Genomic DNA, 23,194 nt, shown 5'->3' on the forward strand with positions numbered 1-23,194 from the left:
TAGACATCTTTAAGGTGTTATCTTGGCTGATTCTCTGTCTTCTTTCTAGGTGTTTGCAGTAGCACTTGTGGTCTTCCATGTACCAGCATGCTGGGGCGTGAGTTCTTGCTTGCCTGATTATCTTCGGGGGAGCCAAAGTGTCGGGGCAGTCTGAAATCCAGTTGTTGAATGTGGTTAGGTTGTTCTGAATGCCACCGGTGAGAATAGGCTGGTTGGATATGAGGATGAATGTTAGGGTGTACCCATCTTTCATTCTTATTGAGCCTCTTAAGTATCAAAATCTGGGCAAACTGTATCTTTACAGAGCATATTAGTGGTTTCCATACTACAAAGCTATTCAGATAATGTAATAGCACGTCAATGAACTGTTGGGATTTTGTTTGAAAAAATGAACCACCTTTCAGTAGATCAAATATAAGTTTTAGTTCATGGGCTTTACAACATGGAATAACTCATTCTTTAGATTTATTTGACAAAATATGGGAGTAGAAATATCTTGAGAAATTATTTTGTAGGTGACCATATGACCTGCTAAGCAAACCTCTTCATGTTATAAAACGAATGCTCTCTCTTTTTGTCCTCACCCCTCAAGGTATGCCCCTCATGTTCTGGTTCTCCCGTCGTATGACGCTATGGGGAACCATCTCATTCAACTTGGCTGTCTTCATAAACCTTATCATTGCCTTCTTCTATCCATACGTGGAGGCCACTTCTATGGGTAAGTCAAATTCAGATAAAGAAGAAACATCTTAGAGCAGCTCAATCAAAAGAATAAACCAATCAGCTGAAACAAGTGATCTCTCTATTGAAAAAGCATCGCAAGTAGACACACCATTGCACCTACTATACCAGGGAGACATCTCCATCTTGATAACACCCCACATAATGAGATGGTGTCTACAGACCATTAGTGTGAGGACTATTCTTACATTTGTATGTGTAAGTAAACCTTAGAGGTAGAAGTAAATGTCACAATTGTCGTAGTTGTCTTTCTATGAATTTTATATTGATTCATATTCATGGTTGTCCCTCTTATACCCTGAGAGTCAGGTTTGCCATTTAATCTTGCAGGTACACAGGATCCAATAACTAAGAGGGCTCAATAAAAGTGCCATGGACTTTAAGGCTCAAATCCTGCACCCAGTAATTACTGATACCATAGGTGATATAATTACTAGGTTCAGGATTCCTGCATTAGTCTGAGTTTAGGTTTGTTCCTTAAAATGGGGAAAAATGGAGTAAAACCATATATATTCATCTGTTTTGTGTTGCAAAACTCCAGATTTTGTAGTGTTCCCACTCACATATATTACCAGGGTTTTTCCTGGCAAAACATCTGTGCAGAAAATTGTGGTATGCAATAATGTACTTCACACAGCTTGTATTCCTGATTGGGTTGTCAACTCCTCTTTCTGCCCAAAATGGAATTGCAATGGTATTGTACCCCTAAGTGTCTTACAGGCCAACCATCTCAAATGAATAACAATTGGGTTGATGCCTCTATTACTATCCTAATGAGTCACCATCTGTAGGTTCTGATGGTCCTCTTTGTCTATGGTCTTCTACAGGAGAATTGCATTGAGCAAAAAAATTGGAATTGAAATAATCTTCAAATATGTGAATAGTTTCAGCTTTGTCCTGATCTGAAATATTGGATCCAGCTCTGGCTCTGTGAAGACCTCTGATGATAACAGATTCCTGTGTGGTGTTCTAGCTAGGGTATGTAGTTAAGGCTAAAATGTACAGGAAGCTTTAGTGGAAATAATTTGGAAAGTTCACATAAAGATCTGAGGTTGAGCATGATATCTACCCAATGTGATCCAGGAGGTTTGGGATCCAGGGACAAGTAATGCTTGCTACTAATAGGCATCACCTATATATGGGGTCTTATGAAGTGATAATATTATAGCTCAATAGGCACGGGTGAGATATAGTACGTCTGTGATTTATACCTTAGCATACAGATAATGGAATTTGCGAAAGGGCTCTAGTAAAGTGAAAATATTTTTTACTGAGAACTATAGACCAACATTCTGATCGAATGGAAGATTCTGCCTATTCATCAAAGCACTGGCTTTACAAATACCCCAAAGACAGCATAACATTTTTGCACGTGAGTCTTTCAGGGAAAGAAGGATTTATGTTGATTCTTTTTGCTTCTTCTACATTGGAGTGCTGGACTCACCCTTGACCACAGTCTTCTTCTGGATGCTCATCGGCTTCTCTGTCATGTCCCTGTTCACCCGACGGTACGGACTGAGGCCCCTCATTGTGGCACTCATTCTGCGCTCAGTCTATTACCTGGGCATTGGGCCCACCTTGAACTTGCTTGGTGCCCTCAATGTAAGTGATACCAACCCATTCATCATTTGATTTGTTGGTAGTATGTAAAGTTGCTCTAGCACACCAGCCCCAATATGAAGAATGCCAAACAAAGTGATACAACATGTTCAGCAAGAGTCTTGCTGCTATCTCCCGAGGAATTTACATGTGTGGGATATTTACATGGCGATCCAGGTTATGGTATTTAACACGCAATGTAGGGGGAGGGTTCCCAAGTTTATTGGTCTTTATTTTACTTACATATTCACTTTGCAAATTGAGATATTTAGATTTGTATACTTAGGGGCCGTATTTCAGATGCATTTTTGAACCATGTTTGTCAATGAACCGGCTCTGAGAAATTCTGGTGTTTATTGGAATTGCTTCTGGTAGAAAAATGCCACTGTGTTTAAGAGAGTCTCCAAAGTCCCATGGAATGGAACATGCACGTATGAGTAAGAGATCTTCATGTTGCCTGACCTGGCCTTCGCAAAAAATACACCCAGGAGTAAAGGGTATTGTTATAATTTATGAACACCAAGCTTTGTTTACTATGGATAACCATATAGAAAGATATATGTTGCCTCCAGGTTCAGCAAAGAATAGTGTAGTAAAGACCACTAGTGTTGTACTGTCATTGTCATCCATTCCCTAGAAGCATCTATCAGGCATTGATTGCAGTGATTTAGGCCCTCCATTTATGTTTCCCTGTCATGACATTCAATACAATGTGTTTTTTTGGACCATCAGTCATTTCTTGTAGAAAGGTTCTCTTGTATGGAGCAGTTAGCTCCTGAGGCTTGAGCCGGGAGCAGTGGCACGACGTTATTGGTATTATTTTAGTTCTAAATTCTGTTGGCATCATTTCAACTTTGATTAAATTGTATTTTAACCAGCGCGCCGTTTTTAAGCACCAATTTCTAAATAGACACTTACTTGGGTCCATCGGTGCTCTGCGGATAGCGTGGAGTTGCTGTGGGCGGTGGGTGAGGCTTGGGATTGTCGCATTAACCTCCCCGAGACGGTCGGAGTAGCTCCGCCATCTTGGATAGGGGGGAAGTTGGCAGTGTAGCTGCCCGGCCGGATCCTCACAGAAGCCCATAAATGTTTGCACTGCCGCGACCGCACTAGCAGTTAGCTCCTGAGGCTTGAGCCGGGAGCAGTGGCACGACGTTATTGGTATTATTTTAGTTCTAAATTCTGTTGGCATTATTTCAACTTTGATTAAATTGTATTTTAACCAGCGCTCCGTTTTTAAAAGTATAAGCACCAATTTCTAAATAGACACTTACTTGGGTCCATCGGTGCTCTGCGAATAGCGTGGAGTTGCTGTGGGCGGTGGGTGAGGCTTGGGATTTTCGCGCTAACCTCCCCGAGACGGTCGGAGTAGCTCCGCCATCTTGGATAGGGGGGAAGTTGGCGGTGTAGCTGCCCGGCCGGATCCTCACAGAAGCCCATAAATGTTTGCACTGCCGCGACCGCGCAGCGGACGCGCGCAGCAGGCGCGCCGCTGGCGCGCCTTAGGCAAGCCCGTCCGCGCCCGTCCGGCGCAGGGCGCTGGCACCCTGGGTGACACCGTGCCTGATTCTATTAAATATTCGCTGGAGGAACTTGTTGCAATGGCCTCTACCTGTTCTTTTTCACTCTGGCACCCGCATGAACAATCTTTTTACTGTAAATCATGTTCATTTGAACTAACTCCGGCCCAGAGGGCCATGTGCCCTTTAGGGTTTAAGGAATTTAAATTCCTGAGCCTTAACTGCTGCTCTCTGATTAAGCACCATGCTGAGATCTTTGATCTTCTGTCCGATGAGTCTCCAGATGCTCTCTTCCTTACAGAGACCTGGCTTAATCAGGATGTCGTGGCAGTACCTTGGCTGGCTCTCCCGCCCGGCTACGTGTTGAAAACGCTGAATCGGCTGGGGGGGGCGAGGGGGTGCGGTGGCCATGGTAGTTAAGGAGGCATATAGGGTTAGTCTGGAAAGCGAACCTATAGTGGGCTGTGAATCTGCCGCGTTCAAAATCGGGCTAACACATAACTTTTCACTAACTGGTCTCCTGATTTATAGGCCTCCCGGACCAGCAAAGAGCTTTAGGGAAGACCTATTAAACAAAATGGGTCACTTTGCCAGTAAGGCAGCCAATTTTACCATTCTGGGTGATCTCAACCTCCATTTTGAGAACATTGAAAAAGTGGAGATTGTCAGTCTTCTGGCAGACCTAGAAGCCTTCCAATTAAGACAGCATGTGCTTGAGGCCACTCATGCAGCTGGTCATCTGTTGGATCCCCTTATTTCTAACCTTCCTCAGATTATAATGTGCACCCCAATCCCACAGGCCTGGACCGACCATTTCTTGGTCTCCTTTTCCCTGCTACTTCAGACTAAGGCTGATTTTAGTTGCCCTACTAAAACACTGAAATGCGCCAGGCGCAGGTTTAACCCTGAGGTTCTCTCTGCTTGGTTATCTAGCCATCAACCTCAGTTACCCTTGTGCGTGGATGCAGCGAACCAGTGCTATCATGATTGGTTGACGGCTGGCCTGGATAATCACATTTCTTCTAAATGGGGAAGGAAAGGTCGTGGGCCATCCAATCCATGGTTTAACGACACCCTCGCCCTAGCCAAGAAGGGCTGTAAACAGTTGGAGCGTGTCTGGAGACGCACCTATTCTGCGACTGCAAAACTGGAATATCGAACGGCCCTTAAGTCATACCATAAGGATATCCGTAAAGCGCGGGCGGACTTTGTTGCCAGTAAAATCCTCGGCAGCTCTAACCCAGCTAAGACTATCTTTTCTTTACTGGGCGATATGAAGAATCCGGGCGGCAATAGGGCCTCTCCGGTTGCCTCCAATCATCAATGCAATGAGCTAGCCCTGCACTTTATTAATAAGGTGGAACAGATCTATCAGGGACTTCCGCAAGTAGCCTCCCTGTCTGTGGAGGCGGACCCGACTGGGGGCGAGATTGGGGAAAGTCGTAGTCTGGTGGCATTTCCTTCCATCACGCCTTTGGAGTTTGTGGCTTTATGCTCGAAAATTAAATCGGGCTCCCCAGCAGACCCAGTGACTCCCACTCGCTTCCACCAGCTCTACTCTTCCATCTCAGGGGTTTGTTTGGATGTGATTAATCGGTCATTGTCAACAGCATCAGTCCCACGGGCTTGGAAACATGCTAAAGTCATCCCCTTGTTGAACAAACCCGCTTTAGACTCTGCCGAACTGAGTAACTATCGTCCCATCTCTCAGTTACCCTTTCTGGCTAAAGTAACGGAGGCGCATGTTAACTCTATCCTGGCTGGCTTTGTTGAACAATATGCCATATTTGACTCCACGCAACACGGCTTCCGGTCCCGGCACAGTACGGAATCTGCGCTTTTGGTTGTGTCTGAAACAATTAGGAGTCATTTAAATGTAGGGGATTCAGCAGCCTTGGTCCTTTTGGACTTAAGTGCCGCTTTCGATACGGTATCTCATAAAATACTCCTGAAACGTCTGCAAGACATTGGGGTTAGGGACTTAGCCCTGGCCTGGATTAAATCATATCTATAAGAAAGATCTTTTCAGGTCTCGGCGCCTCCCTTTGCCTCACAGGAGTTTGAACTACACCAGGGGGTACCACAGGGCTCTATATTGAGCCCATTATTATTTAATCTATACGTTAGCCCATTGGCGGAGCTGGCTAAGGGAAGGGGGCTTTCGTTGGTATCCTATGCCGATGATACCCAATTGATGAGAGCCTTTTCTAGGAAATGTACCATCAATCTAGATAATTTCAAGGACGATCTGCTGGCTATTTCTGACTGGATGGCAGTGAATTGTCTACAACTGAACACCGGGAAATCGGAAATCCTGCTATTTGGGAAGGACAGGGAGCTATGGAGTGATCTTCATTGGCCGGACCGTTTAAAACCTGCCCCAGTCCCTAGGGACACTGTAAAAAATCTTGGGGTATGGTTCGGCCGAGGACTGACATTTGAGAAACAAACAAATGCCGTTGCTGGGGTCTGTTTTGGACTCCCGCGGGGTCTTAAGCTCGGGTTTTTTCCTCCTCCGGTGCGACAGACTATCATCCAGGCGTCTGTTCTTTCTAGATTAGATTACGGTAATTGTCTATATTTGGGAGCTCCCAGGGCTAGCGTAAACCGCCTCCAGAGGGTCCAGAACGTAGCCGCACGGATCCTGGTCTCAGTACCCAAGCATTGTTCAGTCGCCCAGGTGCTTTCCAAACTTCACTGGCTGCCAGTGGATAAGCGGATACAGTTTAAAGCACTGTGCATCTCACATAAGATTCTAGCCAAACAGGCCGCGCCGGGCCTCCTACACCTGTTGGAGGCTTATGTACCTGGGCGCTCACTACGATCTGCTGAACAAATTTTGGTCTGCGCTCCTCGAGTGTGGAGGGCCAGGGCAGGGGGCCGTTCGTTTCGATACTTGGCAGCCAAACTGTGGAATTCACTTCCGACATCCACTAGAACTATTTCTAACCATCTGGTCTTCCGTAAGGCTGGCTCTTCCCCCTTGCTACCATTTAGGTGCCGTGACCTGCTTTAGTTCTTGTTTCTGGTTCTTTTGCTACGCTGGGACGCCTCGTTGCTGTGGCAGCCATGCGCATTATAAATCTTAAAATAAATAAATAGCATCTTAGCATAGTGCAGTAGAATTGTCTTGGAAGGAAATATCTTGGTGGATGTTTCTTTATACTGGAAGAAGGTGCCCATGTATACTGGGGGAATGTGCCCTTGTAGTCCACAAATGGCAGGAGTATTCTAACAGATCAAAAGATGTGTGTACTTTTAGAAGATGATGAATTGGGGTTTTGGTAGACTTTACACCCTTGGGCAAGCTGGCGCAAGGATTTTTCCAAACGATCCCATGCTTGCTCCCTGACTCCTGTTGATCAACCTCTTACAGTCTGACTTCAAGGTTAATCTATAGTGGGGATAATTGATCACTCTAGCCTTGATCTGTAAGAATTCTACTAGCAACATTTTGTTTTACTGACTGTTAGACGGCGACCTCAGAGGAGCCCGGAAAGGGGTCCTGACTTCCCTGAGTCCCACCCGTGTTGTATTGTAGCCGGGCGCTGGCGAGAGATTCCCCAGGGGGGAGGAATCTCGCAACTAGGATCGTACTTCTGGCACCACACGACACAGAGACCACACTGGGTATTCTCAGAAACAAGCTTTATCAAATAGGTATCACTGCAAATATGTACAAGATGAGCACGGGCTCAAGAGTCTCGGAAAGGTAGGGGGTAGCGGGACTGTCTCTGGTAATGGTTCAAAGCAGGGACGTATCCGGCGCACAGCTCACAATCCTCGAGCTGGGGGATACGTGGTCGGAGTCGGGGTCCGGCGGGACCGGGAGAGTCTGGGGGAGCCGCGAGTCACTCAGCAGGGCTCAGGTACACGTTCGGAGGTCTTACGATCTTCAGGGAGCCGCGAGTCACTCAGCAGGGCTCAGGTACAAGTTCGGAGGTCTTACGATCTTCAGGGAGCCGCGAGTCACTCAGCAGGGCTCAGGTACAAGTTTGGAGGTCTTACGATCTTCAGGGAGCCGCGAGTCACTCAGCAGGGCTCAGGTACAAGTTCGGAGGTCTTACGATCTTCAGGGAGCCGCGAGTCACTCAGCAGGGCTCAGGTGGGTTCCAGTTCCAGGAGCCGCGACCACGTCAGCAGGCTCTCGTTGTTCCAGCGTCGAATCTGCCGGACAGTCTCAGAGCACCCCTTGTTATAGGTCGACCCCGCTTTGATGTCCGGAGTCTGCGCAGGCAGGGGTCTTGTCACCTGGGGGCCGCTTGTCGGGGTTTCCTGCCATTGTCTTTTGATCCTTTCAGGGCCGGGTCGGGAGGAGTCCCAGACACCCAGCAGGCACGGAGCCAGCCCGCAGGGAGGCCGGAGGGCCGATCGAAACCCATCGTCCCAGGGGAGTTCAGAGGTGCGATAGAAACTGCTCCTCCCTCTCTCATCCCCTGGAAGCGAGATGTCCTCCAGCCGGAGTGGCGCCTCGAGGCCCGGGTCGCGCTGGAGCCGGGCGGCCATCTTGTTGCAGGGAGTGGGCACGCGTGCCCGGGGTGGCCGAAAGGAGAGAGGCCATGGACGGGGATGTCCGGGGTTGGTGCAGGTGTCCTGGTGGGAAAGGTCGGCTGGGCCGCGTGCTTGGGCTGCAGGCACCAGGTTTCGGTGGTGCGGGGGCACGGAGGGCCATTCTACGAGGCCGGGTCCAACACGCGTCCCCCCCAGCTGAAAGCCGGAGAGAACTGCCCATCACCTTGGGGGGTTCTCTTCGCTGAGGCGGAAGAACCGGGAGAGGCCGTCAGCGTTGGCGTGGTCCGTACCAGGGCGGTGTTCTACGGTGAAGTCCATTCCCTGGAGGGAGATTGACCACCGCAGTAGCTTGGGGTTTTCTCCACGCATCTGCATGAGCCATCGCAAGGGCCGGTGGTCAGTTTGGACCCTGAAATGAGTGCCGAACAGGTAGGGTCGTAGTTTTTTGAGTGCCCAGACCACGGCAAAGGCTTCGCGCTCTATGGTGCTCCACTTCTGTTCTCGGGGTAGCAGCCGCCGACTGAGGAAGGCGACGGGCTGGTCTAGGCCTTGATCATTCACTTGGGACAGGACGGCCCCAATGCCATGCTCTGAGGCATCGGTCTGGACTATGAACTCCCTGGTGTAGTCGGGAGCCTGGAGGACGGGGGCCGTGCACATGGCCTTTTTTAGAGCATCGAAAGCTTCCTGGCAGGCAGCCGTCCATTGCACCTTCTTTGGCTGTTTAGACGTGAGTTCCGTGAGAGGGCCGACCAGGCTGCCATACCCCTGAATGAATCGGCGGTAGTAGCCCGTGAGTCCCAGAAAGGCTCGGACTTCCGTTTGGGTGATGGGTGGGTCCCAGGCCAGGATGGCGTCGATCTTTGGCTGTAGAGGAGCGACCTGGCCACTCCCGACTTGGTGCCCCAGGTAGACTACGGATCCTTGCCCGATCTGGCACTTGCTGGCTTTTATGGGGAGGCCTGCCTGGCGCAGGGCGGTTAGCACTCTCCGGAGGTGCTGGAGGTGCTCACTCCACTCTGAACTGAAGACAGCGATGTCGTCCAGATAGGCCGCGCTGAACTGTTCTAGCCCGGCCAGGACCCTATTTACCAGTCTCTGGAAGGTGGCCGGGGCATTTTTCATCCCGAAGGGCATCACGCGGAAGCGGTAGTGCCCATCGGGGGTGGAGAAAGCAGACCTCTCCTTGGCCCCTTCGGTGAGCGCAATCTGCCAGTAGCCGCAGGTGAGGTCGAAAGTGCTGAGGAACCGGGCAGGCCCTAGTCGGTCAATGAGCTCGTCGGCTCGTGGAATGGGGTGGGCATCGGCTCGGGTAACGTCATTGAGCCCCCGGTAATCCACGCAGAACCGGAGCTCGGGGGCGACACCGGGGGCTGCTGCCTTCGGAACCAGGACCACGGGGCTGGCCCAGGGACTGTCAGAGGGCTCGATCACCCCCAGGGTCAACATCTTCGAGACTTCGGCTTGAATACAGGACCGGACCCGGTCAGGAACCCGGTAGGCTCGGTGCCTCACCGGCGGGCTGTCCCCGGTGTCTACATCGTGAACACACCAGTTGGTGACCCGGGGGGTCAGGGAGAAGAGGTCAGAAAATTGTCTGAGGAGCTGGCGGCAGTCCGCTTGTTGCTGGGCAGTGAGGGCTGGGGAGAGGTTCACTCCCTCCACGGAGCCATCCTGCTCCTTGACACACAGGAGGTCCGGGAGGGGATCCGACTCATCTTCGGCCCCGTCATCGGTGGCCAGCAGGAGGCTCAGTTCTGTCCGCACGAAGTGAGGCTTGAGGCGGTTCACGTGCAGGACCCGGAGGGGATCCCGAGGCGACTGGACGTCCACCAAGTAGGTGACTTGGCTCTTCCTCTCAACCACCTTGTAGGGCCCAGTCCATCGGTCCTGGAGAGCGCCAGGCTTCACGGGGGCCATGACCCACACCTGCTGGCCCGGCTGGAACTCGACCAGAGTAGCATTCTGGTCGTACCAGCGCTTCATTTCTTCTTGACTCGCCTCCAGGTTGGCCTCGGCCAGTTCGCGGAACCTCCTGGTCTGGTTCCGGAGGGCCAGGACATATTGGAACACATCTCGGGGGGTGGTCCGGGGTGCTGCCTCCCACCCTTCCTTAACCAAACTGAGGGGACCTCGGACGGGGTGCCCATAGAGTAATTCAAACGGGCTGAACCCTAAGGACTTCTGGGGGACCTCCCGGTAAGCGAACAAGAGGCAGGGGAGCAGGACGTCCCACTTACGCCGGAGGGGCTCTTCTAGGCCAGCGATCATCCCTTTCAAAGTCCTATTAAACCTCTCTACTAGGCCGTTCCCTTGGGGATGGTACGGGGTGGTGAACTTATAGGACACCCCACATTGTTGCCACAGGGACGTCATATACCTTGATATAAAATTAGTACCGCGATCGCTCACGACCTCGCGGGGGAAACCCACCCTGGAAAAGATCCCCATCAGGGCCCGGCCCACCACGGGGGCCGTAATGGTGCGCAGGGGAATAGCCTCTGGATAGCGGGTGGCGTGGTCTACTAGGACCAAGATGAAACGGTGACCTTGGGAGGTGGGGGGGTCCAGTGGCCCCACGATGTCGATTCCGACTCGTTCGAAGGGGGTACTGACGACCGGGAAGGGTTGGAGGGGAGCCTTGCGCTTCGCCCCACTCTTCCCACTGGCTTGGCACGTGGGGCAGGACTTGCAGTGTGCCTCTACCGCTGCTTTCATCTTAGGCCAATAAAAATGGGTCACGAGACGGCTGTAGGTCTTGTCCTGACCCAGGTGACCGGCGAGGGGGACATCGTGGGCTAAGCCCAGGAGGAAATCCCGGAAGCGGAGGGGTACCACCAGTACCCGTCCGGATCCCAGCTCTACTGATTTCTGCTCACTATACAGGATGTTATTTTCCCAATAGATTCGGTGCGTTCCGGTCTGGTCACCTGCGGCTTGGCCCTCGGCCTGGCGCCGCAGCCCGACCAGGGAAGGACAGGTGGCTTGCTCCCGGCAAAATTCTTCCCGGGTGGGCCCGCCCTCGTGGCGCCAATGGGCCAACTCGGGTAGATCCCCCAACTCGGGGACCGGGGCGGGGTCGGATGGTGCGGGTTCGTCGCTGGCGACGGACCCTTCCGATGGGGGGACGGGAGGACCCTCGGCGGGGACGGTACGGGCTTCTTCGACCGGGGTGCTCTCGACTTCTCTCCGGGGAGTGAGTCGGGCCGTCATAGATCGGGTGGTGGCACACACCCACTCGGGGAGTCCCATCATTCCTAGGTGGGCCTTGCGCTCTACGTGCTTCCAGGGAGAACTCTCCAGGTCGTTCCCTAAGAGGCAGTCGACCGGCTGGGAGGTTCTTACGGCCACCTTGAGTTTACCTATCACCCCTCCCCACTCAAATGGCACCAGGGCTACTTGACACATACTTTCCCTATTGTCTGCAGAGATTACGGGGCAAAAGACATTGGGGAGGATCTGCTCCTCGGGAACTAGGTGCCGGAGGACACCGGTGATACTAGCCCCGGTGTCCCGCAGGGCCTCTACCTGGTGGCCATTGATCTTGACGAGCTGCCCATATTTCTGTGTGTTGGACGGTAGGAGGCTACCAGGGATCATTTCCCTATCTCCCAGGGATACTAGGGCCATAGCGGCGGGTTCCCACTCCTCGGCTTCCTCAACCTCCTCCCCCAGGGCTACGTTGGCTATCTGCCTCGCAGGGGTGACTTGGGTGGCCATGGGGCACTCTGGGTCATTGGCGTAGTGCCCGGGTTTCTGGCAACGAAAACAGGTGACGGTCACCCGGTGTCCTCGTCTCCCAGGGGGCCCTGTTACTGGTGGGGGGGGCGCCGGGAAAGGTGGAGGTGGTGTCTTCGGGGGGCTAGGCTGGGACTCTCTCGGCCCTCCCTGGTTCCCTCCTCCTCTCTGGCGGGGTGGTCCCTGACTGGTTCGGGGGTACTCTCCTACCATGCCCCGGGAGACCCGGGTGTTGGTCCAGCGGTCGGCCTCCACAGCCAGCTTCCGGGGATCTGTGAGCTTGCTATCCAGCAGATGTTGACGTAGCTCTACGAAGCAGTTCGCAGCCAGATGTTCCCATAACATGAGGTCAGTGAGTTCGGCAAGGGTGGTGACCTTGCTGCCCTTGACCCACCCATCGAAGGCCCGACTAAAAAAATTTACATACTCCACCCAGGTGGTGCCCGGGATCTTCCTGCAGTCCCGGAACCGTTGGCGGTACATTTCTGGGGTGAGGCCGTATCTTGTGAGGAGAGCCTCTTTCATGTGGCTGTAGGAGGTCTGCAGGGAGAGGGGTAGGTCGAGCAGGGTGTCCCTTCCTTCGCTCAGAAACCGCCCCCACAACCCCGCCCCCCAGTCCTTCTGTGGAATCAGATGGGAGGTCATGGCGACCTCGTAGGCCCGAAACCATTGCTGAATGTCATCGTTTTTATAATATTCTTTGACCACATCCTTGGGGATGTGGACCTTCTGTTCCGCTGGGGGGACCGTCTCTCGGTTCCCCGAGGGCCTCCCGTCCTCATTTCGGGCCTTGAGCTCGAGTTCTTTTAAGCTGCGTTCGTGCTCTAGTTGGAGCTTTCTTCCTTCGTGCTCCCGTTGGAGCTTCTTTTCTTCCAGTTCGCCTTGTACGCGCATTTGCTCTACCGCTAGCTTTTTCTCCGCTAACTTCAATTCGCCCTCGATTTTGAGTTTGGCTAACTCGAGTTCATGACTGCGGCTTCTCTCTCTGTCCACGAGTTCTCCCGGGGATAGGCCCCCGTCTGGTACAATGCCTTGCACCTGATTGTCGCTGCTTTCACTTGGAGGGGGTTCGGCTTCGTCGGGGCGCTCCCCCGTGCCTTCCGGGCGGGATGCCCCGGTCTCCACCCAAGTTTTCAGTGCTTTCTGCAGGTCTTCCTTAGTGTTGAGGCCAGTGGTAGCTATTTTAAGTTCTTTGCAAAATTGTTTTAGCTCTTTGTGTGTGTATTCTTCCAGATGCTCCACCTGGAACACTCTGTTGGCGTTGGTTTCTGCGGAGCTCATGGCGCTTCCTTCTGCCATCTTTGTTGGTCGTGCGTCCGTTGTTCACTGTACGATCTCTAGGTGATGGGCCCGAATCCCGTCGCTTGCCACCAATGTTAGACGGCGACCTCAGAGGAGCCCGGAAAGGGGTCCTGACTTCCCTGAGTCCCACCCGTGTTGTATTGTAGCCGGGCGCTGGCGAGAGATTCCCCAGGGGGGAGGAATCTCGCAACTAGGATCGTACTTCTGGCACCACACGACACAGAGAGACCACTCTGGGTATTCTCAGAAACAAGCTTTATCAAATAGGTATCACTGCAAATATGTACAAGATGAGCACGGGCTCAAGAGTCTCGGAAAGGTAGGGGGTAGCGGGACTGTCTCTGGTAATGGTTCAAAGCAGGGACGTATCCGGCGCACAGCTCACAATCCTCGAGCTGGGGGATACGTGGTCGGAGTCGGGGTCCGGCGGGACCGGGAGAGTCTGGGGGAGCCGCGAGTCACTCAGCAGGGCTCAGGTACACGTTCGGAGGTCTTACGATCTTCAGGGAGCCGCGAGTCACTCAGCAGGGCTCAGGTACAAGTTCGGAGGTCTTACGATCTTCAGGGAGCCGCGAGTCACTCAGCAGGGCTCAGGTACAAGTTCGGAGGTCTTACGATCTTCAGGGAGCCGCGAGTCACTCAGCAGGGCTCAGGTACAAGTTCGGAGGTCTTACGATCTTCAGGGAGCCGCGAGTCACTCAGCAGGGCTCAGGAGGGTTCCAGTTCCAGGAGCCGCGACCACGTCAGCAGGCTCTCGTTGTTCCAGCGTCGAATCTGCCGGACAGTCTCAGAGCACCCCTTGTTATAGGTCGACCCCGCTTTGATGTCCGGAGTCTGCGCAGGCAGGGGTCTTGTCACCTGGGGGCCGCTTGTCGGGGTTTCCTGCCATTGTCTTTTGATCCTTTCAGGGCCGGGTCGGGAGGAGTCCCAGACACCCAGCAGGCACGGAGCCAGCCCGCAGGGAGGCCGGAGGGCCGATCGAAACCCATCGTCCCAGGGGAGTTCAGAGGTGCGATAGAAACTGCTCCTCCCTCTCTCATCCCCTGGAAGCGAGATGTCCTCCAGCCGGAGTGGCGCCTCGAGGCCCGGGTCGCGCTGGAGCCGGGCGGCCATCTTGTTGCAGGGAGTGGGCACGCGTGCCCGGGGTGGCCGAAAGGAGAGAGGCCATGGACGGGGATGTCCGGGGTTGGTGCAGGTGTCCTGGTGGGAAAGGTCGGCTGGGCCGCGTGCTTGGGCTGCAGGCACCAGGTTTCGGTGGTGCGGGGGCACGGAGGGCCATTCTACGAGGCCGGGTCCAACACTGACTTAATTGAATATGTGCATTTCAAAATAAGTTAAAATTTCACAAAAGAGATAGGCCTATGTTTCTTAAAAACTGCGTTGGCGCTAGTGTAGAACATCGCAATTTAGCACTGTGCACACACACCTTTACAATGGTAGTCAACAGATATATTTGCATCACCTGGGCGCCCTTTGAAAACTTTAATAAATGTGTGCTATGATGCAATAAAACTACAATCCTCTATGTTGGAACTTACCAGATCTGGAGCTAGGGGATTCTCATATTTTAATATATTTTATTGCTAAAAAAAATAAATCTATTATTGTGCACTAACTTAAAAAAAAATCTATTATTGTGCACAAACTTACTCAATATTTTTCAAACATTTTATTTCATAATCTTATTGTCTGCAGTTTTCCTTGTGGGATTTTTCTTTTGCCATTTTACTGTATTTGCCGTGCTTGTTTGATTGTCCAAAAGTTTATTCTGATACGCACAAGCAATCCAGTTTGTTCTATCTGGTAAGTATTTAATAAGCAAATAAATATCATTGCTTTTGATTTCAGCTTTTCGACCTGATCTACCGGGAGGAGACGCTGTTTAACGTAATCAAAAGTGTGACCCACAATGGGCGGTCCATCCTTCTCACTGCCCTACTGGCCCTCATCCTCGTCTACCTCTTCTCCATTGTCGGCTTTCTCTTCCTCAAGGATGACTTCATATTGGAAGTGGATCAACTACCCAAACCCAAAGGTACCTCTTTTTCATACATTCAGCCTGGGGCCTCAAGGGCACCACACAGCGATACCTGACAGACAACAGCACAAAGCTATAGAATTGACAAGTCAAGTCAAGTCAGAGGCATTTCTATAGCGCAAGACATATCACTCCAAAGAATCTCATGGCGCTTGCAGCGGCTATGGAGCGGAAAGAACTGGGGAAGATTACTGATCAAATAGCCATGTCTTCAACTTGTTTCGAAAACAACTATGAATGGGGGTGGATCGTAGGTCAACAGGCAATTTATTCCAGGAGGCCGGGGCTAGGTACGAAAAAGATCTACCACCTTGTCTGGTGGTATGTATTCTGAAGGGGGTAAGCAAAGACTTGGTACTGGACCTAAGTGCCTTCTGAGGCCTATACCAACAGTTTTTTGGACCAGTATTGTGGGCTCTTCCCGTAAAGATACTTATGCGTAAGGCATAAGACCTTGAAGAGAATGCGCTTTCTCACTGGGAGCCAGTGTAGGGCTCTGAGACATGGGGCAGAGGATGTTCGATGAGGCAGGTTCAAGATCAGTTTAGCCGCAATGTTTTGTATAATCTGCAGTTTGTTTAAAAAGGTTTCATTGATGGACTGTAAAAGTGCGTTGCCGTAGTCCATTCGGTTAGTAATCAGACCCTGAAGCAAAGGTTTCCTGGCTTCCAAGGGAATCCATTTAAAAACTTTCCACAGTGTGCGCATTATTCCGAAACATGTACTAGTAATATGGTTGACCTGGGCCCTCATGGACAGTTGATTGTCCATGTAAAAGCCCAGATTACGAACCACTTCTTTGGGGACAGAACAGGTGCCAAGGTCGGAGGGCCACCAATCTGGCGACCAGTGTTCAGGGGCTTTCCCAAAAAGCATGATCTCAGATTTTGTACCGTTCAGTTGAAGATGGTTACTTTTCATCCACCTGTTGACGTGGGACATATAGTTTTTAAAACGCACCATGGTTTAATTCGGGTCAGGACCCAGTGTGACTATGATCTGAGTGTCATCGGCATACGATATGACATCAAATCCGTAAGCTCTAATCACTGGGGCCAGTGGAGTCATGTACAGATTAAAGTGGGTGGGACTCAGAATGGAACCTTGTGGTACACCCATCGTGACAGGTCTTGTGGAGGAGATACTGAGTCCCGACTGAAGAATGGTTTTACGGTCCGAAAGGTAACTTCTGAACCATTTCAGGGCCTTACCACTGACACCGATCTCCCACAGCCGATGTACTAAAATGCTGTGAGAGATGGTGTCAAATGCAGCCGACAGGTCGAGGAATACGAGAATAACCGGTTGATGTCTGTCCAGAGCCAGCCTGATGTTATCTGTGACCTCGACCAGTGCCGTCTCAGTGCTGTGAGCAGCTCTGAACCCAGACTGTGAGGGGTCTAGTAGCTTGTGACTCTCCAGATGGACAACAAGTTGCTGGTTAACAAGAGATTCCAATACTTTCCCAAAATAGGGGAGTAAAGAAATAGGGCGATAATTGGAGAGAAGTTTAGGATCGGCCGTAGGCTTTCTCAGAATGGACTTTACACGGGCAATCTTCCAGCTTGAAGGAAAAACGGCTTCTGAAAGTGATTTATTAAAGAGATCTGTAAGGTTTTCTGGAACTGGATTCACAGACAGGTAGCACGCTACACTGCGCTGGAATGCATGGCTGCGAGAGTGTTGTCTATTGTGGTATGGCTATGTGAGCAGTGTATTGGTATCATGCATGAGTGACAAGAGAAGTGATCTTATTTTGCTGCGGTACACAGCACTCAGCGCAGCGATGGATGAGGAGGTATGGGAAATAGACAAACAAATTTATGGCTAAATAAGATTAGCTCTGCTGATCCCTTGATTAAGATTTCTTACATTATTAGAATTCTTTCTACGCTGATTGCAGCAGAATGTCACCTGCTTTGAGGTCATACGGAGTAGGGGAGAGTAGCAGGAGAGGAAGGGGAGAAACACCTTTCTAGATGACCTGCTTTACATTCATCCAATACATGATTATCATTATCATACATATGTAATGGTCATAAGGTGTTACATTAAAATAGGTCTATTCAGCAAGTTCACAGCTTCCATTTACATGCAGTTCACACCCTATGGAGCAGTGCTCTCTCTTGGTCAGCTCCTGCCCTAGCTATTCTCATCAAATACATTCCACAGTACCAGAGTTCCCTTTATTTTAAACAACACAACTAAAGACCATCACACATAAATGCTCCAACTAAATGTACAGCATCACACAAAACAGAAGATCAAAAAACACAAGACAATGCACAGACTATCTACATTGAAGCAACTGTGAAAAGGAGCAGACCTAATTGCACACAAATACAACCATCCCACAACAGCAGTATATGATACATGTAATACATAGGTGATGCTCCCCCAGCACTCAAAAGAGCCCACCACATGACATACACTGATTCAAAACACTCAATACTAAATTATGCCTAGCATGAACACACTAGGAAACCCCATCATGCACTGAACTTTTCACATGATGGTTCCTAAACACTGATGGGCTGTTGAACAAAATGCACATCCAATACCACATGAGTAATTCATGGCAATGGATATTCAGCAGTTTATCTGTTCTCAAAAGATCTATTGATTCGTACGTAATACACTAAAAAATACACAAAGCAATGACACAACCATACACCAAAGAGGGTATGACACATTCACCACCAACCACGGTGTTAAATGTGTAAATAATCTAGAGTGGCATACAACTTATTGTTCAGGTCGAAAACATAAGATTCAAACCAATGAAAATGCAAAACACAGTGGCCAACAGTTGTGGTATGTAGCATCTACACCAGCCATAGTGGTACACACACAACACTCCTGATGATTAGTCAAAACTATATACCACTAAGCATGGGGGCATTTGGTGTGCATACACCATGGGGGTTGTACAATACCTGTTTCAGGCCATACAACGTACTGGAAACCAATAGAACAATAACAGGCAACATCTGAAAGATACACAGAAAGAAAGAGGAATTAACACAAACATGCCAACTAAAGCACAGATCATCACACTATAGGGAGAGCAAAAGAACAAAATGCCCCCAACCATATATAAGACTACCTACAGGGAGGCAGCTGGGCACAGAAGCATGAGTATTCATTAGTACATGCAACCAAATAGGGGACAACAATTAGCAGGACATAACACATACTGTCTAGATATTTGTTCCGGGCTCCTTACAATATTTGCTCGTTTTCCAGTTCTTCGCACTGTCTTTGTGTGAGTCTCCCACACAACCTAGTCATGTGCTCCAAGTTCTTGACACTCTCAGTTCCCCATTACCTTCTCACACGGCCTGTCCATGTGCTCCAAGAATTCACAAATTAGCTATGTGGATTCATTGGCACGAAGAGAGATGTGCACAGTTGCAGTATTCCACACGACCGGAGAGACAATACTAGAAGCCATATTACTCCCTCCCTAGACCAGGAATATCCCCAAACACCGGTGTACTATCAGCAACATATCTGAGTACTGCTGAAGAAATTCACATGCGAGTGACCGCCACACGCTGTAGGTTGCCCTGATTAAACTATGTGCATCCAGATTTTTCCTGAGTTCTGCTAGAGGTTTTAGGGCATAAATGTGGCAATGTAGTGATGAGCAGTAATCATGGAAGGTTTTTCGGCGCGGATGGCAAAGTTCAATTTTATATTTTTGTGTGTCAGGTTTTCACTCTGTCTTCGTGTGTGCCTATCACACTGCCCAACCATGTGCTTCAAGTTCATGAAACTGTCTGTCAATGTTACCTCAACTCCTAGCGTGGTCTGTCACTTTACCCCAGGAAGGTTCAAGTGGGTAAAAAGGAGCAGTGTTGTGCTTAGGAAAAGCAGAGATAATTCTATGTGAAAAAAATGTCAAAGTTTTTCATCTTTAAAAAGTCTTACTAGCATTCAGGTAAAACTGGTAGAAGACTGCGTTTATCAGAAAGTACCTACAAATAATAGGTGAAGTGCGATGTGGCATCTACCTGCTTTCTATTTTTAAGAGTAATGTCAAGCCCTAATGTACAACAGGCAAGTGGATTTTCAGTGAAGGCCTCATTGAGCCACTAAGGGAAAATCTTGGCCATTGTATAATTTGAGATAGCTACTGAGGTTTTTTTGGTGATAGACACATTTGAAACTCACTGTAATCTATGTTATGTTATGTTAAAGCTATTTATAAAGTGCGCGATTACCAAATAGGTGTGCTGGAGCTAATCAATGAACGTTTACCTGTTTCCTACTCTTAAGCTTAGAAGTTGTATGTGTTTTTTTCTGAAATTTCAACATCTAAGGGGTGTCTGCATGAGGCTGTTTAATTGATAAAGACTCCTCTCCCACAGGTGCTCTTGGCATGACGCAGTCCATGGGCACTGCCTTCGCAGATACGTGCAGCGGTGATAAAGAGAGCTGCACAGCTGGAATGGTGCTGCCTGACCCTCTGGAAGGTAACCGATGCAGAGCCCATTCTGAACCTCTTGGGTCCCAGCTTGTCAGTAGAGAGCATTTATGGGTTTTAATGTCTGACCTGGTAATAGCTTTTTTTAATACACCAGAACAGTCTTCCTCGGATTAAAAATGTATTCCATTATGAAACTCTTTAAATATAAAAATAAAATCTGGTCTTCAAGGATTGTAATAAATTGTACACAGCGCAAAACACAGGGTTGGCAAGGCTTGCTTTTTGTAAAACAACTCTTAAATAAATAAAATAAACCATCAATATTCCAACTGCCCAAACCTAACATCACGGATAACACTGAGCGGGCCTGTGACACCCTCCTCATGTGCATAGTCATGGTAATGAACCACGGATTGCGAAACGGAGGCGGCGTGGGCGACATACTGAGAAAGCCTTCTAAAGATGTGAGTTCATTGGACACAAGCAGATGATAATTATTTAATGTGTGTGTACGGGCAGTTAGAAAACCTTTTTGAATAATCGTACAAGAACCATGAGTTCTCAGTATGTGTGTGTCTTGACATTGAGGGCATGTTTCATATGCATGCATATATTTTGTTGATAATTTTACTTAATAAGTGCATATGTAGTAAAGAGATTTTCTCAGTGTATTCCTTTTGATAAGGAAAAACCTCTTCAGTAGATTACATTGAAAAGACATTTTCAACATATATTTAAGGGCACCAAGGAGAATTTCAGTATACATATATGAACACTGAATAAACCTATGGTAAGTGTGTGCACACGTACTATGGAAATCTTAAGTGCTTTTGAACATTAACAGGTGCTTTTAAATATATTTACAAGAGCATTATTGACCAATTCAATATGTGTCTGAGACCCTTTCGTTAGATTTATTTAGAAACAGAGACGTCTTCATAATATGAATGTGAGCACAGAAGGCCTTTTGTAATAGGTGTCTATGGATCCAGTCCAGTTTTATTAGTATTTTTGTTTCTTTAAATATGTCAGGAAGAAACACTTTGTACAGAATCGGTATGGTACTGTATTATAAAGAATAAAGTAACACATAGTTTGATTTGTTGATCAGCGATCTTATATCCATGTGTAATGCATCCATTGTAGCAGAACCTTAAAAACATTGACAATGTGCAGCGTTGGTGTGGAATTTGGGCAATTTACGGATGTAAGGGGTAGTTGGGTATATTTATGAGGAGGATGGGGAAGCAGGTAGGAAAAACAAGTAAAGATATTAAGAGAAGATCAAGAGGTATTAGGAAAGAGGAAATGCAGGTGTAAATTCTCAAGTTGCCTAATTCCATGCCTGTGTAGCTGCCCCCATCTCAGTGTGTTCTTTGCTTTCTGGTATTTGAAGTACTGTTTATCCCACAACAAATTCAGGACTACAATTGCCAGAATGCAATGAAAACATGTGCACATAGAATGGTGAAACTTGAAATGTCAGATTCGGTGGGCACGCTGGACAAGTGGGTTTCCTTTTCATCGAATTAAGAGCTTGGCTTACTCTGCATTGGTATATAGCAGGTTGGAGTCAGAAAAGATTGAGGATAGAACAGAAAACTGCTGGCCTGCCAATCTTTGCTTGGGATTGTGAGATGCATGGCTTGATCAGACTTAGTTGCCAAAGAAAAGTTTTGAATATGTCTCCCAAATGATTGATGAAATCAATGTCTCTCTAGCTGTACACAGCACTACTGAAACATCTTTGTTGTGTGTATTAAAGTGCTGATGGGATGTCTGTACACACAATTTAAACACATTCACACATGTGTAAGCGGGCACTGAGGACACCTCGTATTTAAGAAAACCTCCCATATACATATATTGGAGAACTATAGAGATCTTGTGTGACTTAAGAAGCACTAAGAAGACAACCTTTGTGTCTGAAGGTGCACTGATTAGGCTCCATATGTACGAAGGAGTACAGAGGAGACCTTATGTGTTCAAAGGTGAAAGAAAAAGAGAAGGCTCGTCAGGAGTTTGAAAAAGGCCTTACATGTCCAAAGACATAGTTTATGTCTGAAGGTGGTCAGAGACCACCTCATGTATGTCTGAAGCAGCACTCCACAGATTTTAGAGTGTCTAAGGGGACATTGGCCCAACCTTATGTGTTTGAAGGAGCACAGAGCACATCTTAGAACGGATGAGATCTTGTTTGCAAACGAAGCACTGAGACCAGGTTGGACGGAGTACTTAAGCGATCCTGTGAATGCATTAAGTGCCATTAATGAGAACTTGTGTGTCTGAAGTGGCACCAAAGACACCTTGTGTGTGGAGGAGCACCTGAGGGACAGTATGTGGTTAAGGGATTGCTGAAGGGGCACTTTTGGAAACTGAGGTGATCTCATGCTTGCCTGAAGGAGCACTTACACCGAGGGTGTATGTCTTGGAAGAGAAGAGAGCTAAGCAGACTTTAAACTTAATAAGGCAGATTTGCCTCTCGAGTTCTCTAAATGAAATTTTCCTTTCCTCTTTCGTAACAGGAGTCACTGTTCCCTGCCAGAGTGGTCTATGACCTGCTCTTTTACTTCATTGTCATCATCATTGTTCTGAACCTCATCTTTGGGGTCATTATGGACACCTTTGCTGACCTGAGGAGCGAAAAGCAGAAGAAGGAGGAGGTGCTAAAGACTACCTGTTTCATCTGCGGTAAGGAGTGATACATGGGGCAGATTTATGTTGCACTTGCGCCACTTTTGCGCCGCCGTTGCGTCACTTTTGTGACGCAGCAGCGGCGCAAATCCTGCGCCATGGTGTGGGGTATTTACAATGTGACGCATCTGGGAGATGCGTCACGTTGTAAAGCCCTGCGCCACATGTAGGCGTTCCAGGGCAGGTGGGGGCGTTCCGGCGCAGGAACGCCTCCTAAAAGTGGCTGAGTGAAATCTACAAGATTTCACTCAGTCACTTTTAGGCCCATGCTGCGTCAAAACCCTGCGCCTGCTTGAAGCAGGCGTAAGGATTGACGCAGCATTGTACAGATAGGGCCCCCCAGAACATTGCTGGAGCTGCGTCGCGCTTGCGACGCAACTCCAGCAATGCGCCACTTTTACGGCACAGATGCGTCACGCATCTGTGCCGTTTTTGCCCCATGGTGCGCCGCATTATAAATGCGGCGCATCCATGGTGGCGCAGCTGTGGCGCATAATAATTGGCGCATCCCTGCTGATATGCAGGGATGCGCCAGTTAACATAAATCTGCCCCATGGTGTTTCCTCTTCCAATTGCTCTTTTTACTCCTCTTTGCTAAAGACAGCAGAGTGAAGGTCG

At 49.1% G+C, this 23,194-nt stretch overlaps 1 protein-coding gene across 1 annotated transcript in view; it reads left to right on the plus strand.

Annotated features, from left to right (window-relative positions):
• The window catches only part of ITPR3 (inositol 1,4,5-trisphosphate receptor type 3), an 895,552-nt gene extending 872,968 nt beyond the window's left edge, over positions 1-22,584 (plus strand). The window contains 8 exon segments of the mRNA XM_085647149.1: positions 593-717; positions 2,170-2,343; positions 4,101-4,258; positions 4,392-5,790; positions 15,261-15,447; positions 19,824-19,928; positions 20,222-20,346; positions 22,408-22,584. Of these exon segments, the coding sequence (XP_085503275.1) occupies positions 593-717; positions 2,170-2,343; positions 4,101-4,258; positions 4,392-5,790; positions 15,261-15,447; positions 19,824-19,928; positions 20,222-20,346; positions 22,408-22,584 (2,450 nt within the window).
• Positions 22,585-23,194: the final 610 nt, after the last annotated feature.

Source organism: Triturus cristatus, chromosome 1_1, assembly GCF_964204655.1.
Source record: "Triturus cristatus chromosome 1_1, aTriCri1.1, whole genome shotgun sequence".
Classification (NCBI taxonomy): Eukaryota; Metazoa; Chordata; class Amphibia; order Caudata; family Salamandridae; genus Triturus; species Triturus cristatus.